The sequence below is a fragment of the Symphalangus syndactylus genome, chromosome 5, assembly GCF_028878055.3.
Source record: "Symphalangus syndactylus isolate Jambi chromosome 5, NHGRI_mSymSyn1-v2.1_pri, whole genome shotgun sequence".
Lineage (NCBI taxonomy): Eukaryota > Metazoa > Chordata > Mammalia > Primates > Hylobatidae > Symphalangus > Symphalangus syndactylus.
Genome location: NC_072427.2, coordinates 7200564 through 7220487, shown reverse-complemented (window position 1 = coordinate 7220487; position 19924 = coordinate 7200564). Strand labels below are relative to the sequence as shown.

General features: G+C 38.9%; 1 protein-coding gene across 9 annotated transcripts in view; it reads left to right on the top strand.

Annotated features, from left to right (window-relative positions):
• Positions 1-19924, top strand: part of LRRC28 (leucine rich repeat containing 28) — a 139694-nt gene that overhangs the window by 12220 nt on the left and 107550 nt on the right. For all 9 annotated transcript variants that reach the window (XR_008657568.2, XR_008657567.2, XR_008657565.2 and 6 more), the window contains exon 3: positions 14865-14905. Coding sequence is in view for 5 of the 9 variants with exons in the window: in XM_063640071.1 (XP_063496141.1) it covers positions 14865-14905 (41 nt within the window). In the remaining 4 variants the exon portion in view is untranslated. The remainder of the gene's footprint in view (positions 1-14864; positions 14906-19924) is intronic.

Genomic DNA, 19924 nt, shown 5'->3' with positions numbered 1-19924 from the left:
CTCTGCCTCCTGGGTTCAAGTGATTCTCCTGCCTCAGCCTCCTGAGTAGCTTGGACTACAGGCATGCACCACCACGCCCGGCTAATTTTGTATTTTTAGTAGAGACGGGGTTTCTCCGTGTTGGTCAGGCTAGTCTTGACCTCGGGTGATCCACCCACCTCGGCCTCCCAAAGTGCTAGGATTACAGGCGTGAACCACTGTGCCCGGCTGGTCCCACCTTTTAACACCATCATCATCTTGGGGTTTAGAATTTTAGTGTATGAATTTGGGGAAACACAAACATTCAGACTATACCACCTTCCACCTCCTTGCTCGTGTTTATGTAATTACATATGTATTTTATTTATATTTTTCCTTTTTAATAACAAAAAATCATACATATTTCTCTGGAAGTCTCTTTTTTCATTTCATGATATTCTCATTCCACTAACCTCTAGGCCAGTAGATATATGTACATTCTTGTATGTATTTGTATGTTTATATTTAGGATAGCCTAAAAAGTAGGATTGCTGGACTAAAGGGTAGACATGTTTTATATTTCAGAATACTTTTAGGCCAGGCGTGGTGGCTCATGCCTGTAATCCCAGCATTTTGGGAGGCCAAGGCAGGCAGATCACTTGAAGCTAGGAGTTTGAGACCAGGCTGGCCAACATAGTGAAGCCCCATCTCTACCAAAAATACAAAAATTAGCTAGGCATGGTGGTGCCCATCTGTAGCCCCAGCTACTCGGGAGGCTGAGGCAGGAGAATCACTTGAACCTGCAAGGTGGAGGTTGCAGTGAGCTGCGATTGTGCCACTGCATGCCAGCCTGGGCAACAGAGTGAGACTCGGTCTCAAAAAAAAATTTTTTTTAAAGCAATATTTGATTATCATTTATTTGTATAGCTGAGAAACGTTAAAACTTTTTGTTTTGTTTTGAGACAGCGTCTTGCTGTGTTGCCTAGGCTGGATTACAGTGGCATGATCCTGGCTCACTGCAGCCCTGACCACCTGACTTCAAGTGAGCCTCTTGCCTCAGCTTCCTGAGTAGCTGGGACTACAAGCACACACCACCACACCATACCCAGCTGAGTTTTACATCTTTTTATAGAGATGGGGTCTCGCTGTATTGCCCAGGCTGGTCTCAAACTCCTGGGCTCAAGTGATCCTCCTGCCTTAGCCTCCCAAAGTGCTGAGATTACAGTGAGCCACTGTGCCTGGCCAGAACTTTCTTTTTAAACATAAGCTGGTTTGTATTGAAATCTAGTTATATAATTGATAGGTGAAAAAGAATTAGTTGTGGGGGCTGGGTGCAGTGGCTCATGCCTGTAATCCTAGCACTTTGGGATGCTGAGGCAGGCGGATCACTTGAGCTCAGGAGTTCAAGACCAGCCTGGGCAACATAACAAAATCCTGTCTTATAAAAAATACAAAAAAAAAAAAAAAAAATAGCTGGTTGTGGCGGCATGTGCCTGTAGTCCCAGCTACTTGGGGGGTCTGAGATGGGAGGATGGCTTTGAGCCCAGGAGGTTGAAGCTGCAGTGAGCCAACATCACGCCACTCCACTCCAGCCTGGGTGACAAAGTGAGACCCTGTCTCAAAAAAAAAAAAAAAAAAGAAGTAGTTAAGAAACATGATTTTGCTTCCTATCCTTTACCTTAGAAAATGTTTTAAATACTTTTTCCATAATTATTTTAAATGCAATTCGGGAATTAAGTCTGATCTTTGTGATCGTTTTAAGATAAATAGGATATTAGAAGTAATATAGGGTCTGGGTTTGTCACATGATAGGTATTCATGCAGTGGTAGAATTAAATAAATGAATATAAAGTAGAATTGCATAAGGACCATATTATAAGAGTTCCAGACTGAGAGCTTTCAAGAGCAGGAACTGTGTCTTGCGTTCTGTACCTTCAGTGCCTAGCTTACTGCTTAACATGTGTAGTACACATAATTTCATTCTATGTAGCAGCATTGTAGAATGTTTTAAAAATAAGATCCTATTTGTATGACACTGAAGACTGACTTTGACAGGCATTTAGGAGGAAGAGCATCATTCAGTCAGTGTGTATTTGTTGAGTACTTACTGTGTACCCATCACTCTTCAAGACATTGACAATAGATATATCATGGAACGGCTTCTTCTCATGGAATTTTCATTTGTTGGAATTTCAAGTTTAAGGAAAAAAAATGAACTAAGACTCAGTGGCATAATGTTCGACGGACAAGTCTACATACCTGTTCTGCTTGCCTTGAGCAGTGGTTTTATAGGTTCTATTGGAAGTAAGAGCTCAGAGCCACAAAGAAAACGAGCACTCAAAAAATTTCTCAGCAAGGCCGATTTTCTTCTGCAGAAGGGTGCTGCTGATAGGCCTAGCCACCATGAGAACACACAGAACAAAAGAGAACAACGCAGATTCTGTCTCTGTGTCTTTCCCCCATTAGCTGGGATTGGACCACACAGTCTAAACTAGTCCCGATTGGCTACACATTTAAACTTTCTTAGACAAGGTAGGCACGTGATAGAGGAGAGAGGGAGAGGAGGAAGGAGTCACCTACAGACGACTAGAAAGCTAACCTATTTCCACATAAGGAAAGGAATGTGGAACAGGGCCGTGGCATGTCTAGGCATATTTAGACAGGTTAAGGCTCAGCAAAAGCGGGGAGTTGTGGGTGGAACTTGGAACTAGAGAATAAAGAAGAGGGGAACTGGACAAGCTGTTTGAAGAGGAACCTCGCTGTATCTAACAGTTCCACAGAACCTCAGGTTTACTGAGCAATGCTGAGGTGGGGACCGAGCAATAGTGTATCTCCACTTCAGCGGGAGCAGCTCTTCTTTTGTTTGAGTATTGATGTTCTCTATGCAAACCCCCACATAGATGGGGTATGCAGAGAGGACCTCTAGTAAACAGATGAGTAGATAGGTCTTAAAGTTTGGCTGTGATATGGGATGGGCATAGTGGGAGGGGATTTGACAACAAAGGAGATTTTTCTTCTATTCTTCCCTTTTCTCTTGTTTTCCCTTTCCTTTTGTTTTCCCTTTCCTTTTCCCCCGTCTCTTCTCTTTTCTAAGAGGACAGAGTAAATGCTGATAGGACATTCCCATTAGAGAGGAGTTGAACCTCTGGAAAAAGGGAATAATTAAAAGTCCAAGTTTCCTGAGAATGGGCTCCAGAGTACACATGGAAGGACTGACCTTGGGAATATATCCTTTCCTCCTTTGTAAAAGTAAAGAAAGGGAGAACAGGTGGAAAGACAGATGTGCAGTGAGCGAGAGAGAAGCAGTTGAGAGAGTTTTTGTCTGATGCTCTCACCAGGTCAGACCATCTGCTTGGGAATGAACATTTGGGGAGAGGGCAGGTTTGAAGACTCACATGGCAGTTTGGCTAGAGAAAGATAGAATTGTTGGGTGTTATTTAGCAAGCAGTTGGTGACTAAGCTTATGGTGGAACCTTCTGCTCGTTTAGGGAACTTTCTCTTGCTGTACTCAGTTGTCTGAGGGATGGAGAAGGTAGACTGTGGCATTCATACAGATTTAGGTTTTTGCCAGGTGGGTGCAGTACAAGTACAGAGAGACTAAGGAGGTTTATGATTTGGCCAAGAGAGTGATATAACATGAAATCTGAGTTGGATTGGAGGCAAATAAAGGAAGAGTGAATATGGAGAATGGAGGTAGGCCAAAGTACCCATTGATGTTGAAGAACTGCTGTATTGGGTATGACTGAGTAAGCCGTCCGGGGTATGGGACATTTTGGTGGCAGAGAAAGACTGTGGTCGTGAAGTTTCTGATGATGACACGGTCTGAGTGTGCAAGGTGGAGGGGGCTGAAGTAGAGCCTTACAACCTTCCCTGCATCAGTCCCTGTGGTCTTTGTAAGAAGGAGAAGGAATATAGTGTGGAAGCAACAATCACCAGTCCTTTCTAAAACTCTAAAGTTCCTCAAGGGAGGAAATTAGTAGTGGGAGCATTTCAGGGCTGCAGTCCCAGGAAGGAGGTGTTTCATGGTTTGGTAGCAAAACTCAGGACTGAGAGGTAAGAGAGGTAAGAGATCAAAGTCCTGTGGCTTAGCCTCTTTGGACCTCAGTTCCTTTATTTACGACAAAAAAAGGCCACAAGAGACTTGGAGGAAAACATAAAATCTCAACCTGGAAGCAAAATCACTTAATGAATCTGTCAACTTCTTTTCTTAATGGGAACAGTTGGCCTTCCTGAGGAAATGAAAGAGTAACTTGCCCAAATACTGATAGAGCTCTCACTAGTTGCTAATTTTATTTTATAAATATGAATGGACAAAAAAGAGGTATCCAAATTTTAATGAAAGAGGGGAGTTTGGCTTATAGCTAAGCAACAGGAGCAGATGGATCCTGATTAAGCAGTGAATCTATGCAACAAGAGATAATTTAACTTAAAAATTATATTCCACTTAGTGAAGGAAAGAGAGATCCGTCAATCATGTTCCTGAATTGGGCTGGAAAATGAGGCACAGATGTTTTTTCTTTCCTATTAGCCCAGGAGGAAAACATTCCTGACTTTCTGCTTCAAATATGAACAGGCAAGTGAGAAAAGAATACAGATAGCAAAAACACGTAAAAAGATGTTCAACTTTTAGAAGAAGTGATAAAACACTAATTTTTACCTGTCAGATTGGCAAAGATTAACACCTAGCCAGGCATCGAGGCATACCAGCTACTTGGCAGAGATGAGAGGATCGTGTGAGCCCAGGAGTTTGAGGCCAGCCTGGGCAACATAGTGAGACCTTGTCTAAAAAAAAAAGAGATTAACACCTAGTATTCAGAATAATTAATACCCAGTGTTGGAGACAGTTAGGAGAAGATACTGTCACATACTACTAATGGAAATTAATGTTTTTGTTGAGTCATTGGGCCATATCTAGCAAAACTGCACATGGATATGTGTTTGAATTGGCATTTTCACTTGCAAGAATCTACCCAATAGAAAAGTCTGGTGAACAAGAATGTTCATCACAAAACTGAATATGATGAAAAATTGTTAAAACCTCGATATTCATCAATAATGGATTAGTTAAAATATGATAGCAGCTAGCACTGTGTAAGTCTTTACCAAGTGCTCAAACAGTTTTAAGCAAATGACATGTATTATTTAATCCTCAGGACAATCCTACGATGTAGGCACTATTATTATCCTTATTTTATAGACAAGTAAACTAAGTCATAAAACGTACCTCAAACTGAATAGTGATTATAGTTGGAGATGAGGGGAGAGTGTGAGGGTAGGGGTGGAGGCTGAAAGAAACAGAGCCTTACTTAAGTGTTTATAGGAAAAAGGAAAGCTCTACTAGTAAGTTTGGTTTATATTACTTTCAGTAAATATTTATTTTTATAATTTGGAGTCAGTTAAAATAAGATGGTTAGAATATAGTATCACTAAGTTTTTATCAAGCTTTCTAATCAGTGAGTCTGAATATTTTGATTTACAGTGATGCATATGTTTGTGCCATATTGACATAGATGACTCTCTTAGCCAGTGGTTAGGTGAGGGTGAGAGAGGTTGATGGCTAGGAAAGTCACACAACTATATCCGCCACCCCCTCCTTGAATTTGGTGATAGTAGGATCTCGATCAAATAAGGATTAGAACACCCTGAGGGGAAAAACAGTAAGTTAAGGAGACGGCCTAAAAGAGCATCATACAGCCAAGTGCGGTAGGAGAAACTGGGAGCAGGAATTAAGTTTTGTCATTGGTTTGATTCATTTTGAATTCCAGAGCAAGGACTTCTTGTTTTTCTCCAGTCTGTTGGATCCTTGCAGCCTGAACTGCTGCTACGGTGCAGGGCCTCCATATCGCCGTGATTGCACTGTGCTTGAGCTAGCTCTATATAAAAGCATCTCTGTTTCTTAAATTGACTGTGGAAATATGTGACTATATCAAATAGGAAAGCATTCTAATGGTCTGTCAGTGTTTTAGTGTTTGTAAGTAATATGTGGTGCAGTTCTGGAAAGCAGCCATTGCACATTTATCCTGTCTTCATGATACACATGTGCCTGAAAATTAAGTTTTGTTACAACAGCTTCTTTTCCTGTTGAATTTTCAGGTTTAGAAGCTTTTCTGTCATTGTTACTGATTCCCTGTCAGTAATGTGGAACAGTGATTCCTTGTCAAATAATTAAGAAACTCAAGCCTCTCACATGTCATAATGACTTTCGTTTTTCAGGAAAATGAACGTCTGTTCCATAACTTAACTCTATTTATGGAGTCATAGGATTTTAAAGCTAGAAGCTTTATTGATAATTTAGACAATTTTTCTTTTTGAGGAAACTAAGAAGAGGATAATGGCTGGTTCTAAAGTCACTTTTATGGCTTTTCAGTGCAAAAATAAGGTCTCCTAATTTGTGATCCAGTTAGTTTTGCTTCATTTTAGTTCCGTAGATATTTATTGATAACCTCTTCCTAGCCTAGCACCACCATGTTGTTAAAATTTAATCACATTTATCGACTGTGGAGAAATGAAGTGCTGCATGTTAAGTGAATTTTCCCAGTTAATTTTTGTAAATTCTGTGTCTGAGTTTTCCTGTGAATAAAAGTCTAGCTTAATAGAAATATTTTTAAAACATGTATCATTCTTTGCTTTTTAAATAAAATATAGGGAACCTGACTTAGCATATACCCTGTAATTTGTGGTTTCTGCCTAGGGAGTTAGGAGGGGGACATTTAGAAAGAGGTGGCAGGGCTAGGGGTCTTTTCCTTAGAACAGACCATTATCTTGTGTACTCGAAGGGTGTTATTTGCAAGCAAAAGACTCAAAACCATTGGTGTATGTATGTTTCCACAAGTTTAAATTCATTTTTCAAGCATTCACTATAATGAGGCACCTGTGTACTAGAAGTGAGATGCCAGTGTCTGTTAGTCTCATCGAATCAGTCGACAAATACATACGTTATGTAAGTAAGGCACTTGTACACCGATCTTGGAGCATGCTCCCCACCCACCCCGCCAAAACCAAACAGTTATGTCATAAACTTACAGAATTGTTCAAGCTAGGTGTAATTTTAAATCATTGATCTGGCTTAATGGGAATGTGTTTGGTATTCTATTTTTGTGTGTATTTTTATATTGCTTTGAAAATTTCATTTACAAAATCATACTTATGGCATGTTTATTAAATAGGTTTTTTTAAAAATAAAAAGCTGGAAAAGACACTTGATGCTTGTAACCTCCAACCCTTGTTTCTGACATTTATATAACTTTCAGTTTTAACAAATATTTTTAAGATAAACACTTCAAGAGGCATTTCAGCAATTTTTAATGCCTATTTTTTCTTTTGAAAAATCTTTTCTTGGCAATCAAATTTCTATCAAATTCAGAAACATTTTATTTTTGTAAATGTACTGGATGTATAGTGTTTTTTTATTTTGAGCTCATTCTGTAAGTTTTTGCTAAGTTAAAAATATCAGTCTTGATGTTTGTTTTACATTTTTTGCCAGAAAACATTTGCAGATTTGAAGATACTTAAAATATTTTCATTTACATTTCTTAAGATGACAATTTTAATCTCTACAAATGCTAAGCAAATACTTTCATTTATTTCTAAGAAAAATAATCTAAAACATTTATCATTCTTACAGTTAAGTAGTTATTCTTTATGTTTTACATTTGAAAGAGCTGACTTTAAGTGAAAAATCAGTAGTGAATATAAAGGTATGAATTCTGCACACTTTACCAGCCACATGTGCTATTAACTTTTTTTTTGGGGGGGGGCGGAGTTTCACCCAGGCTGGAGTGCAGTGGCACGAACTCAGCTCACTGCAACCTCTGCCTCTCAGGTTCAAGTGATTCTTCTGCCTCAGCCTCCCGAGTAGCTGGGATTACAGGCACCTGCCATCACGCCTGGCTAATTTTTGTGTTTTTAGTAGAGACGGGTTTCACCATGTTGGCTGGGCTGGTCTTGAACCCCTGACCTCAGGTGATCCACCTCCCTCAGCCTCCTAAAGTGTTAGGATTACAGGCATGAGCCACCATGCCTGGCCTTAACATTTAAATTAAAGTAAAATAATATTAAAAATTCAGTTCCTCCATCACATAGCCACATTTTAAGTGCTTCATAGCCACATGTGGCTAGTGTCTGCCATATTGGACAGCACAGAGAATGTTTCCATCATGGCAGAGAGAGAAACAAAGGAAAATGAGTAATTATTATAAAGTGAGTCAAGAGACAAAGGTAATGGTAACTAGGACCCTGAAGGCATTTACGCTACTGGGGAAGAAGAAAGAATGCTGGTTCCCTCGTTCTGTACCATTAGCCTGCTAGGGTTTCTGATTCCTCTGTTGATAAATATTGCTCTATGACATATATAAAATTGGAGGGAAATACTGGAGAAGGAATGGGCAAGTTGAAAAGAGGTCTACCACAGTTTTAAAAAATCTGGACATGTGGTATTTAACTCATGTCGTGTACCTGCTCAGAAGCAATGACATCAAATTATTGATTCAACTAAAAAGCTTGTTAAGTGTGTTGTGGTAGTTTGTGAATGAAGTGCTTTTTATTCCTTCAGTGCCAAGACTTCATTAGCTTTTTAAAAATGAAAACTAATTTATTGGGGTGAAACTGACATAACATAAAATTAATCCTATTGAAATGACAATAGGATTCAGTACATTCACCGTGGATGCAGCCACCTCTGTCTAGTTCCAAACATTTCGTTCACTCCAGAGTAAAACCCCTTACCCATTAAGCAGTTTCTCCCCATTCCCTCGCCCCCACCCTCAGCTCCCACACCCAGCCCTGGTAACCAGCAATCTGTTTTCTCTCTGGGTTAACTCTAGATATTTTATATAAATGGGATCACAAAATATGAAACTTTGTGTATCTGGCTTCTTTCACTTAGCAAAATGTTTCCAAGGTTTATCCAAGTTTTAGCATATATCAGTACTTCATTTTTTTTTTTATAATTCCATAGGGATTCCATTGTATGGCTATACCACCGTTTGTTTACCCATTCGTCTACTGATGGACATTTGGGCTATTTCCACCTTTTAGCTGTGGTGAATAGTGCTACTATGAACATGAAGGTACATGTTGAAGGACCTGTTTTCAGTTCTTTTGGGTATATAAATAAGAGAGGGATTGCAGGGTCATATGGTAATTTTATGCTTAACTTTTGAGGAGTCACCAAAAAGTGGCTGAGCCATTTTACATGACCGCCAGCAATGCACAATGGTTCCAGTTTCTCCACATTCTTGCCAGCACTTGTTATTTTTCTTTTTTGGTTAGTGTTACAGCTGTCTTAGTGGGTATGAAGTGTCACCTCATTGTAGTTTTCATTTGCATTTCCCTAATGCTAATGATGTTGAGCATCTTTACATGTGCTTGTTGGTCATTTGCATATCTTCTTGGGAGAAATGTCTGTTCAGATCTTTTGCCCATTTTTTAATTGAGTTGTTGTTTTGTTGTTGAATTGTAAGGGTTCTTTTTATAGTCTGGATGCTAGACCTTTGCCAGATATATGATTTGTAAGTATTTTCTCCCATTCTGTAGGTTGTGTTTTTTACTTTCTTGTAGTGGCCTGTAATGCACACAAGTTTTTACATTTTGATGACATCTAGTGTATTTTTTTTTTTTTTTTTGAGAGGGAGTCTCACTCTGTTGCCAGGCTGGAGTGCAGTGGCGCCATCTCGGCTCACTGCAACCTCTGCCTCCTGGGTTCAAGCGATTCTCCTGCCTCAGCCTCCCGAATAGCTAGGACTACAGGTGCATGCCACCACACCCAGCTAATTTTTATAGTTTTAGTAGACATGGGGTTTCACCATGTTGGCCAGGATGGTCTCCATCGCTTGACCTCGTGATCCACTTGCCTCAGCCTCTCAAAGTGCTGGGATTACAGGCATGAGCCACCGCGTCCAGCCTTATTTTTCATTTATTTATTTATTTATTTATTTATTTATTTAGAGATGGAGTCTCACTCTGTTGCCCAAGCTGGAGTGCAGTGGCGCAATCTCAGCTCACTGCAACCTCCCCCTCCCGGGTTCAAGGGATTCTCTTGCCTCAGCCTCCAGGGTAGCTGGTACTATAGGCGCATGCCACCACCCCCAGCTAATTTTTTTGTATTTTTAGTAGAGATGAGGTTTGACGAGGTTGGTCAGGCTGGTCTCGAACTCTTGACTTCAAATGATCCACCCACTTTGGCCTCCCAAAATGTTGAGATTACAGGCTTGAGCCACTGCATCTGCCAGTGTATCTTTTTTCTGTTGCTGCTCATGCTTTTGATGTAATAGCTATAAATTCATTGCCAAGTCTAAGATTATGGGGATTTACTCCTATGTTTTCTTCTATGAAGTGTGGTTTTAGCTCTTAAATTTAAGTTGTTGATCCATTTTGAGTTAATTTTTGTATATGGTATGAGATAGTGGTCCAAATGCATTCTGCTTTCTTCTACTTTTTATAACTTGTATAAGAACCCAAATGCATTTAATCTGTGACTTCTTTGAAATGTGTTGTTAGAAGGCAGGATGGAGCAGGTTTTGCCGAACCCTGAGTCCTAGTGGTTTGTAACAACACACATATTTCTTGTCTACACTGTACTAGTCTCTCAGAGCCTGGAGCCTCTGCTCAGGAATGAAGCTGACAAAACGTCCACTGTCTGGTGGTCACTGTGGAAGGGGTGAGGTCTTTTGCACTCAATCTTGTCAAGGCTTCCACTTTGGCTTAATTTCACTGACCAAGCTAGTCACTTAGTCATGGCCAGCTTGATGAAAGATGTGCAGTCCTAGCAGACTTCGGAAAGAGAAGGAAAGAAAGTAAGTTATGCACAGTGCCCACCAGAAAATACCACTGAACGTGGTGGTGTTTGCAAAATATTTGACGTATTTGTTCCAAGATAAAAAATTTTAAAACATTCCCATTTAAGTGGAGTCTAAAAGGATATGGTAAAGCAAAATCGATTCAGAATTTGGGGTAAGTTTTATACTAACCGTGCTTGCTGGTTTATTTTTTCATTATTGTAAAGAAAAGTTGTTTAGCTAGGTAGTAATGTAAATGAGATTTAATGAAGAGAATCCTTGGCTTGATTTAGAGAAACAATTTCTAAGTAATTTAGTAGGAGGTATTTGAGTACATGTTATATTTATCTGATAAACTTTTCTGTTTCAAATTGTGAGAAAAGAAGGTAATAATAGTAATAGATTTGAGAAGCACTTTAAGAGTATTGCTTTTATCAGGATTTTAAATTTAAAAACATTAAAAAACTTCATAGCTTGTAAATCCTATGGATTAGGATACACTAATTTGTGTGACTTCCGTAATCCAACATTAGAGCTTAGTTACCCAGAAAGTAGCAAAAATTCTGACATTAATTTCTAGTTGTCTAGTCTCTTACATGCTGTACCTAAATTATAGAAGTATAAAAATTAAAACGTATAGCATTTCTCAGCTACATTGCTAAAAATATGGCATTAGAAAACAGAGTGATATTATGGAACACCAGTAGGTGTCAGTCACAGCCTGTGCAAGGGCTGATAACTTGCCAGGAGTTTTGGGCATCTATTCCTAAGTGTCTGTGTGGTGGTGGTGTTTTTTTTTTAAATTTTTTTGAGATGGAGTCTCACTCTGTCGCCCAGGCTGGAGTGCGGTGGGTGGCGCGATCTCGGCTCACTGCAAGCTCCACCTCCCGGGTTCAGGCCATTCTCTTGCCTCAGCCTCCTGAGTAGCTGGGACTACAGGCGCCTGCCACCACGCCCGGCTAATTTTTTGTAGTTTTTAGTAGAGATGGGGTTTCACCGTGTTAGCCAGGATGGTCTCGATCTCCTGACCTCGTGATCTGCCCGCCTCGGCCTCCCAAAGTGCTGGGATTACAGGCGTAAGCCTCCGCGCCCGGCCGTGTCTGTGTGTTTTAAGGCATTATTCTAATGAACTACAATTTTCTCAAAGTGAATGTGCTTATTTTTAAATAAAACACAATGTACCTACTTGTTAATAAAGACATAGAGATGCTCTATTGGCAGCAGAAGCATTATTTCAGTGCTTAGTTGTGTATAGAGCTACAGCTCAAAAGAACTAACTAGTTTGTCATGGAAAGATTAGAATGCTATTTGATGGAGCCAAGTAGACATCCAGAAAGAATGGCTATGGAGTGTGTGAATTAGCCAGCTGTAGTATTGATATTAGCAGACGAAACCAGGTGAAGGTCTAACAGTCAAACAGCATTTCTTTTTGGACAAATCTTTCCTTTTTATAGGAACAGCTATAATTAAGGCCCTCCACCCACTGGTTCCCTAGTTTTTCTAGGATGCTTTGTATGTATGCCCATAAACGGAAGCGTTTATTCTCAAGGGAGATACTGATAATAAAAACAAAACATTCCAGGGATTTAGATGGATCCACAAGGAACATCTGAGAAATGACTAGTTTTGATGGATCTTGTTGCGTATATCAGTATAGAAATATGGGGCAAAAAGAATCACAGCTTTCAGCATTGGAAAATGAAATACAAATGGTACTGTCAAGAGTGAGTATTCAAAAATGCTTCCTTGACTTCATAACAATATTCATATTCAGTGATACTTGGTTATCACCAAAGGGAAGGATATGTATATATAAGCAGTTTGTGATAGTGTTGCTAAGTATTTAAATACATCAGTATGCCAGTATGACATTAATAATGACATTTTCTGATTTAAAATAAACCACTGATTTTCCATTGTGTTCAGGATTTTTTTAAAAGCTATTCCTTAGTATAAAATATAAGCCTTTAGTGATCTGTTCCTTGCCATTCTCTGAAATCTTACATCTTCATACCCAATGGCCCAGACATACCAAACTAATGTCATTTGTCTTAGTGAGTGTTTAGATCTCAAATTGTATATAATTGATTAATCAATTGCATAACAGCTTATGCTGCACACAGCAGATCTTAAAATTCAATTTTAATTTTTTCAATTATAAAAGACACATGCTTATTTTTAAAAATTCAAGTTTATGAAAAATTTCTTGGTTATTTAAAATAGTCAACTTTCTAGTCCCTAACACGTTAGTTTTTCTATTGACACGATTGTTTTTCTAACAGGATTTTTGAAAATGTAAGATTTCTTCGGGGAGTGCTGTTATGTAGTTAGAGCAGAATGGATTGTATTTGCAGTTTCCCAATTGTACTTACTCTATTTTGGCGTTTCATATGTTGCTTCTTGTGCCTAGAAAGCTATACAGAACTACCTTCCTCTCCATTCCATGTCATCCTCTTACAATTTATGTGTTTTGGAACTCGGGTCAGGCCTAATGTCTTCTAAAAAGCCATACCTGATTCATTATTATTGATACACAGTTTACCCTATAGTAGCTTGAATGTAAATGAAAAAAATTAGTTTTGACTCAGTGTGCTCCTTCAGCCTTTCGACTCTTTTCATATGTGTAAATTTGAACCCCCTGTGTGTGTGTGTGTGAGAGAGAGAGAGAGAGAGAGATTATATGTATATATATGCATATATACGTGTGTGTGTGTGTGTATGCAGACTGGCTTTCAGTTATTTACAGGAGGCTTTCTCCACTACCCAGTACCTGCAGCAGAGAGAAGCCTGCTTTCAACCTGTGGTAGACTTGTTTTAGGATTCTTTTCATGGAAAGGCCAGCCCTTTTAGGGCTCTGACTTTTTCTGGGTAAAGGACCTAGGTTTGTCTGCCTTTCTCTCTCCTGCCAATGGCCAATTTCCTGCCCCTCTACTCTGATGTCTGGACCTGTGGCCAGGTCTGACACTCCCTTGGATCACATGAGCTCCAGCTTCCCCTGTTCATTTGGAGCTTAGTCAGGTCTTGTACCTGGGGGCCCTGCAGATTTCCCTTATTTTCTCTTGAGGAGCATGATTTGGGAATTTGGAGGATATATTAGTTTTTTAGGGCTGCGTGACAAATTATCAAAAACTGAGTGACTTAAAACAACAAAAATGTATTCTCTGACAGTTCTTGAGGCAAGAAATCCACAATCAAGGTGTGATTTAAATTGGTTCCTTCTCAGGGCTCTGAGGGAGCACATGCTCTTTGCGTTTCTCCTTGCTGGGAGTCGCCAGCAACCTTCAGTGTTCCTCAGCTTCCAGTTGTGTCACTTCAGTTTCTGGTTCTTCCCTCTCTCTGTGTCTGTGAAGCACATTTTTATTTCTTCCATGACCATGGATTATGAGGTTTGTGGTTTCTTTAAGGCAGGGGTCCCCAATCCCTGGGCCATAGACCCGGTACCTGTTAGGAATGGGGCCACACAGCAGGAGGTGAGTGGCAGGCAAGCAAGGGAAGCTTCATCTGTATTTATAGCCACTCCCTGTGACTTGCATTACCGCTTGAATGCCACCTCCTGTCCCATCAGCAGCAGCATTAGATTCTTATAGCACAAACCTTGTGGTGAACTGCACATGCGAGGGATCTAGGTTGCGCACTTGTTAGGAGAATCTAGTGCCTGATGATCTGTCACAGTCTCCCATCACCCCAGTTGGGACCATCTAGTTGCAGGAAAACAAGCTCAGGGCTGCCACTGATTCTTCATTATAGTGAGTTGTGTAATTATTTCATTATGTATTACAATGTAATAACAATAGAAATAAAGTGCAAAATAAATGTAATGCGCTTGAATCATCCCCAAACCACCCCCACAACCTTGTCTGTGGAAAATTTGTCTTCCATGAAACCAGTCCCTGGAGGCAAAAATGTTGGGGACCGCTGCTTTAAGGGACATTGTTTTTTAATGTTCAAATTTATAAATTTAAATTGTAGTATGGTCTCTGTAAGAATAAAACCCAGACCTGCTGATTAATTATTTTCACATTTTCTCAAAATTTACACCCCTCAAAAAGGTAATACTTTGTATTTAAACAAATTAGAAATGTTTAGACATTTTTCAAAAATAAAATTTAATTCTGAGTTTTTAATTTTCAGCCAGAAAACCTTGCTCAGAAGCTTCCAAACCTTGTGGAACTGTGAGTCTGTTTATTCAAATTTTTTAAAAACAAGAATGAAAATAATTCTAAGTTGTTTGAAATAATAGGATATGTCATCTTAATGTATTAATTTGTTATTTTTTGGTATCATGATCATGGTACTCATGCAGGTAGACCTGTGGTTCTACTAAACCCAATAGTATTTCAGAGTATTTAACCATTTAAAATTGTATTTTAAATATTTCACTTCAAGGTAGTGAAGATGATGAGAAACGCCTTTTCTCTGGGTACAGTGTCTTCTGTCACAGAATCTTTCTGGATAGTCTATGTAATTGGGAAAATCGATTATTGTTATTACTACTACTACATGTGATACTTGATATAAACAGGTCTTATAAAATGTTTAAAATATACAGTAAAAGTCTCTTTTCCTGCATCCTCCATGCTTCATTTGTTTTAGTTCTTTTTATGATTACCTCCAAATGCTAAATACTATGTTTACACCTTTGTTTTTTTAATGCAGCAGTGTTAATTATCTGTTAACTTACCACTAAGGAAGACAAATTTAGATATCTTATATTTCCCTCTCTGCTTAGCTGCCTCCTAATTTTTCGCAGGAGGGTGTGCATTGCTATTTCTTGTACTCTTCGTTATTTGGCACGATTTTCAAGAAGTCAAGGAAGAAAAGCTAGCCTTATACCCCCACCTTTTCTGTCATTTCCTTTGTCCTATCCTTTTATTTTGAAAAAATTTCAAACTAATAAGAAAGTTGAAAACATAGAAAGAACACCCGTATACCCTTCACCTAAATTTAACCAATTTTGACATTTTGCAACATTTGCTTTCTCTTTCCCTTTTCTACCTGTCTCCTACCCCTCTGCCCCCTCCCCCAAGTGGAATGATTTGAAAGTAAATTGCAGACATAATGTCATTATCACACCTAAGGAAAGTAATATTCAATATGATTTAATACACAGTTCATGTTTAAATTATGCAAGTTTTCAAAAATAATGTCTTTTAAAAGTAGATGTCGGAATTTACTGGATTATTTCCTCTTGATTAGATTGATTTAAACATTTTTTGTGGTGTTTGACCCCAAAACTTGCTTTATCAAGTTTTTGCTTTCATCCTTTTGTATGTATGTATATGTGTATTTATTATTTTCTGAAGCTTTTGAGGGTTAGTTATGCACATCATGGCTTTTTGTCTGTCTCTAAATACTTAAGTACGTATTTCTAGGAACAAAGATGTCTTTCCATCTTTTTAGTCTACTTTTGCATCCTTTAGGTACTTTACAGTTTTCTTTAAAATAGGTTCTGAAGATTTCTGAAGTCTGTTACTAAGTATTTAATCTTTTTTTACTATCGTAAATGAATTTTGTCGTGTTATGTCTTCTAACTGGTTATATTTTGTATATATGAACAATATTGATTTTTGCGTGTTAACTTTATATCCTGGTATCTTGCTGAAATCTTTATTGTTTCAATTCGTTTTCATGATAGATTCTCTATGGAGTTTTCCAGGTATACTCTTATGTTGGAAAATACAGATAGTGTTACTTCTTCTTTTCCAGCTGTTATCCCTTTAATTACTTTCTCTAGTCTTATTGCATTGGCTAGTTCCTCTAGACAATGTGAAAGTGTCCTGGAGAGAGTGGACATCCTTGTCTTCTTTCTTTTTTAAAAAAAATTTTTTTAAGACCGAATTTCACTCTTGTCACCCAGGCTGGAGTGTAGTGGCGCAATCTTGGCTCACTGCAACCTCTGCCTCCCAGGTTCATGCAATTCTCCTGCCTCAGCCTCCTAGTAGCTGGGATTACAGGCGTCCGCCACCATGCCTGGCTAATTTTTGTATTTTTAATAGAGATGGCATTTCACCATCTTGGCCAGGCTGGTCTCAAACTCCCGACCTTGTGATCCACCTGCTTTGGCATCCCAAAGTGCTGGGATTACAGGTGTGAGTCACTGCGCCCGATCCCTTGTCTTCTTTCTGACCTCGCTGGGAATGCCTCTAGGGTTCCCCATTAAGAAAGATGCTGGTTTTACAGTTAAAGTGTCTGTAGTCTATTATGTTAAGCAAATATTCACCTTTTTAATTATCTATTGCTGCTTAACAACTTACCCCCAAATGTAGTGATTTAAAAGAATAAACATTCAATATCTTGTATTTTCTGATGCCCCAGAATCTGTGCCTGACTTAGCTGGGTGCCTTTGCCTCCAGGCCTCTTACAAAGCTGCAGTCAAGGTTGTTGGCCAGGATTGCAGTCTCATCTGAAGATTTAACTGAAGAAGGATCTTCCTCTATTCACGTGGTTGTTGTCAGGTTCAATTCCTTGTAGGCTGTTGAACTGAAGGACTCTGTTTCTTGCTTGCTGTTGGCTAGAGCACTTCCCTCATTTCCTTGCCATTTGGCCTTTCTATAGGATAGTTCACAACATAGCAACTCTCTTCCATCAGAGCAAGCAAGCCAAAGAGCAGGAGAGAGTATACACTTTCCCACAATCCCTGGTAATCACTAACGTACTTTCTGTCTCTATGGATACGCCTTTTTCTGGGTGTTTTATATTAGTGGAATGAGACAATATGTGGCCTTTTGTATCTGGCTGCATTAACATAGCATAATGTTTTCAAGGTTTATTCATGTTGTAGCAGGTATCAGAATTCATTCCTTTTTTATGGCTGAATAATATTCCGTTGAATAGATACATGACTTTTTGTTTATCTGTTCATCAGTTGATAGACATTTATGTTGTTTCCACATTTTGAAAGCTTTTCCTTTTACAGTTTGTGGTTTGTCAGTTGTTTGTTACAACTGTTTCAGGCAGCTGTGAAGTTAAACAATTGCCTGTAATTTGTTTCAGTTTACAGTGGTTTTTGCCCTGGGCTATCTCCTAGTCAGATGGAATAAAGACAGCCTTGCAAGTGGGTCTTCCAGGGAACCTTGAGACAAATCTTTGACGGTTCTCTGAGAAGGAAGCTTTGAAGGCACTCTAACGTGGTCCTACCCCCTTGCTACTGCTTTTCTCTTTGATTGTGGACTGTTGATTTTTCAGGCTTCTGCAGAGCAGGAGAGTGGGGTTAGGACTAGAGCAGGCGAAAATACCATGAAGCCTACAACCCACTGTACTTACTGACGTTCAGTCATTTTTTTCTTGAATGAATTCTCCCCGTATTACTGTAAGCCTTAGGTTCATTTCCAGAGTTCTCAACATGTAGCATTTGGACATTTCTGACAGTTTCTCATTGTTTTTATGGAAGAGAATTTTTGGAGGTTCTTACTCTACCACTTTTGCTCAAAATTTTTAGTTTTGTAAAAAACTGCCAATTTAACAGATTAGCTGTCCCATTTTACATTTCCCCTGTTAATGTATGATTGTTCCAGCATCTGCACATCTTACCAGCATTTGGTGTTGTCTTTGTTATTTTAGTCATTTGGATAGATGTGTGGTTTTTATTACATTGGAATTTTCATTTGTATTTCTAGAATGACTAATGATATTAAACATCTTTTTGTATACTTATTTGTCATTGGCATCTTTTTTTGGTGAAATGCCTGTCCATGTCTATTGCTCATCTTCTACACTTGATCTTAACCAAAAGGCCGAGAAGCGATCTATTGCTCATCTTCTGATTGTATTTTTTTTTAATTTCTGAGTTTTAAGAGTTCTTTGTAAACTAGTTTTCTCTTCTATATGTTGTTTACAAATATTCTCTCCCAGTGTATAGCTTGTGTTTTCATCCTCTTTATGTTCTTTTGCAGAGCAAAAGTTTTACATTTTGATGAGGTCCAGTTTATCATTTTTTGCTTTGATGTGTCCTGCTTTTGAGGGCAAGTCTAAAAACTCTGTCTAGCTAGGGCTAGGTCCCAAACACTTTCTCCTTTCCCCGCCCCCACCCCAAAGTCTTACAGTTTTTTATTGTACATCTATCACCTATATTTTTAAAATTTTTTTCTGGGATTAGAACTCTTAGTGACCATTTTTTTTTCCTATCAGCACGTTCATGATATTCATTATTCCCTGGTGTGCATAGTTTCTGAAGAAACATCTACAGTTGTTATATTTGTTCCTTTGTGTATATGTGTCTTTTTCTCCCTTGGGCTACTTTGAAGGGTTTTCATTTTTTACACTTATTTTAAGGGTTGGATTTAGGTGTATCTTGTTGTAGTTTTCTTCTTTCTTACCTTTGAGGTTCATGGGGCATCTTGGGGTTGTGTCTTAACAGTTTTTATCAAATTTGGAAAACTTTTGACACTGTTTCTTCAGATATTTATTTACATACCCTGTTCCTGGCCCCTGCTTGTGGAACTCTTACGTGTTTCTTAGATTGTTTAATACTGTCCTGTAGTCACTAAGACTCTTCATTTCCTTTTCAGACTTTTATTCCCTGTGTGCTTCAGTTCGGACAAATTGTATGTTCTGTGTTAAAAGTCAGTCATATTTTCTTCTTCAGTGTCTAATGTACTATACTAATCCCACTCAGTGAAGTTTTCTCTTTGGTTATTGTATTTTTTTTTTTGAGAGACAGGGTCTTGCTCAGTCACCCAGGCTGGAGTGCAGTGGCTCTATCCTAGCTCATTGCAGCCTTGAACTCCTGGGCTCAACGGATCCTCCCACCTCAGCCTCCCAAGTAGCTAGAAATACAGGCATGCACCACCATGCCCAACTAAATTTTAAATTTTTTCATAGACATGGGGATTTGCTGTGTTGCCCAGGCTGGCTTTGTGTGTGTGTTTTTGAGACAGGGTCTTACATTGTCACCCAGGAGTTACACTGGAATGTTGTGATGCAATCATGGCTCACTGCAACCTCAAACTCCTGGGCTCAAGTGATCCTCCTACCTCAGCCTCCCAAAGCTCTGGGATTATGAGAGTGAGCCACTGTGCCCAGCCTGTTACTGTATTTATGATATTTGGAAGTTCTGCTTATTTTTCTTTATATCTTACAGTTCTTATAAGGTTCATATTTTCATTTAAATAGCTGAATATAGTTATTATAGCTATTTTAATGTCCTGTTTGCTAATTCTGTCATCTGTGTCATACTGGTTCTATTTGTACTG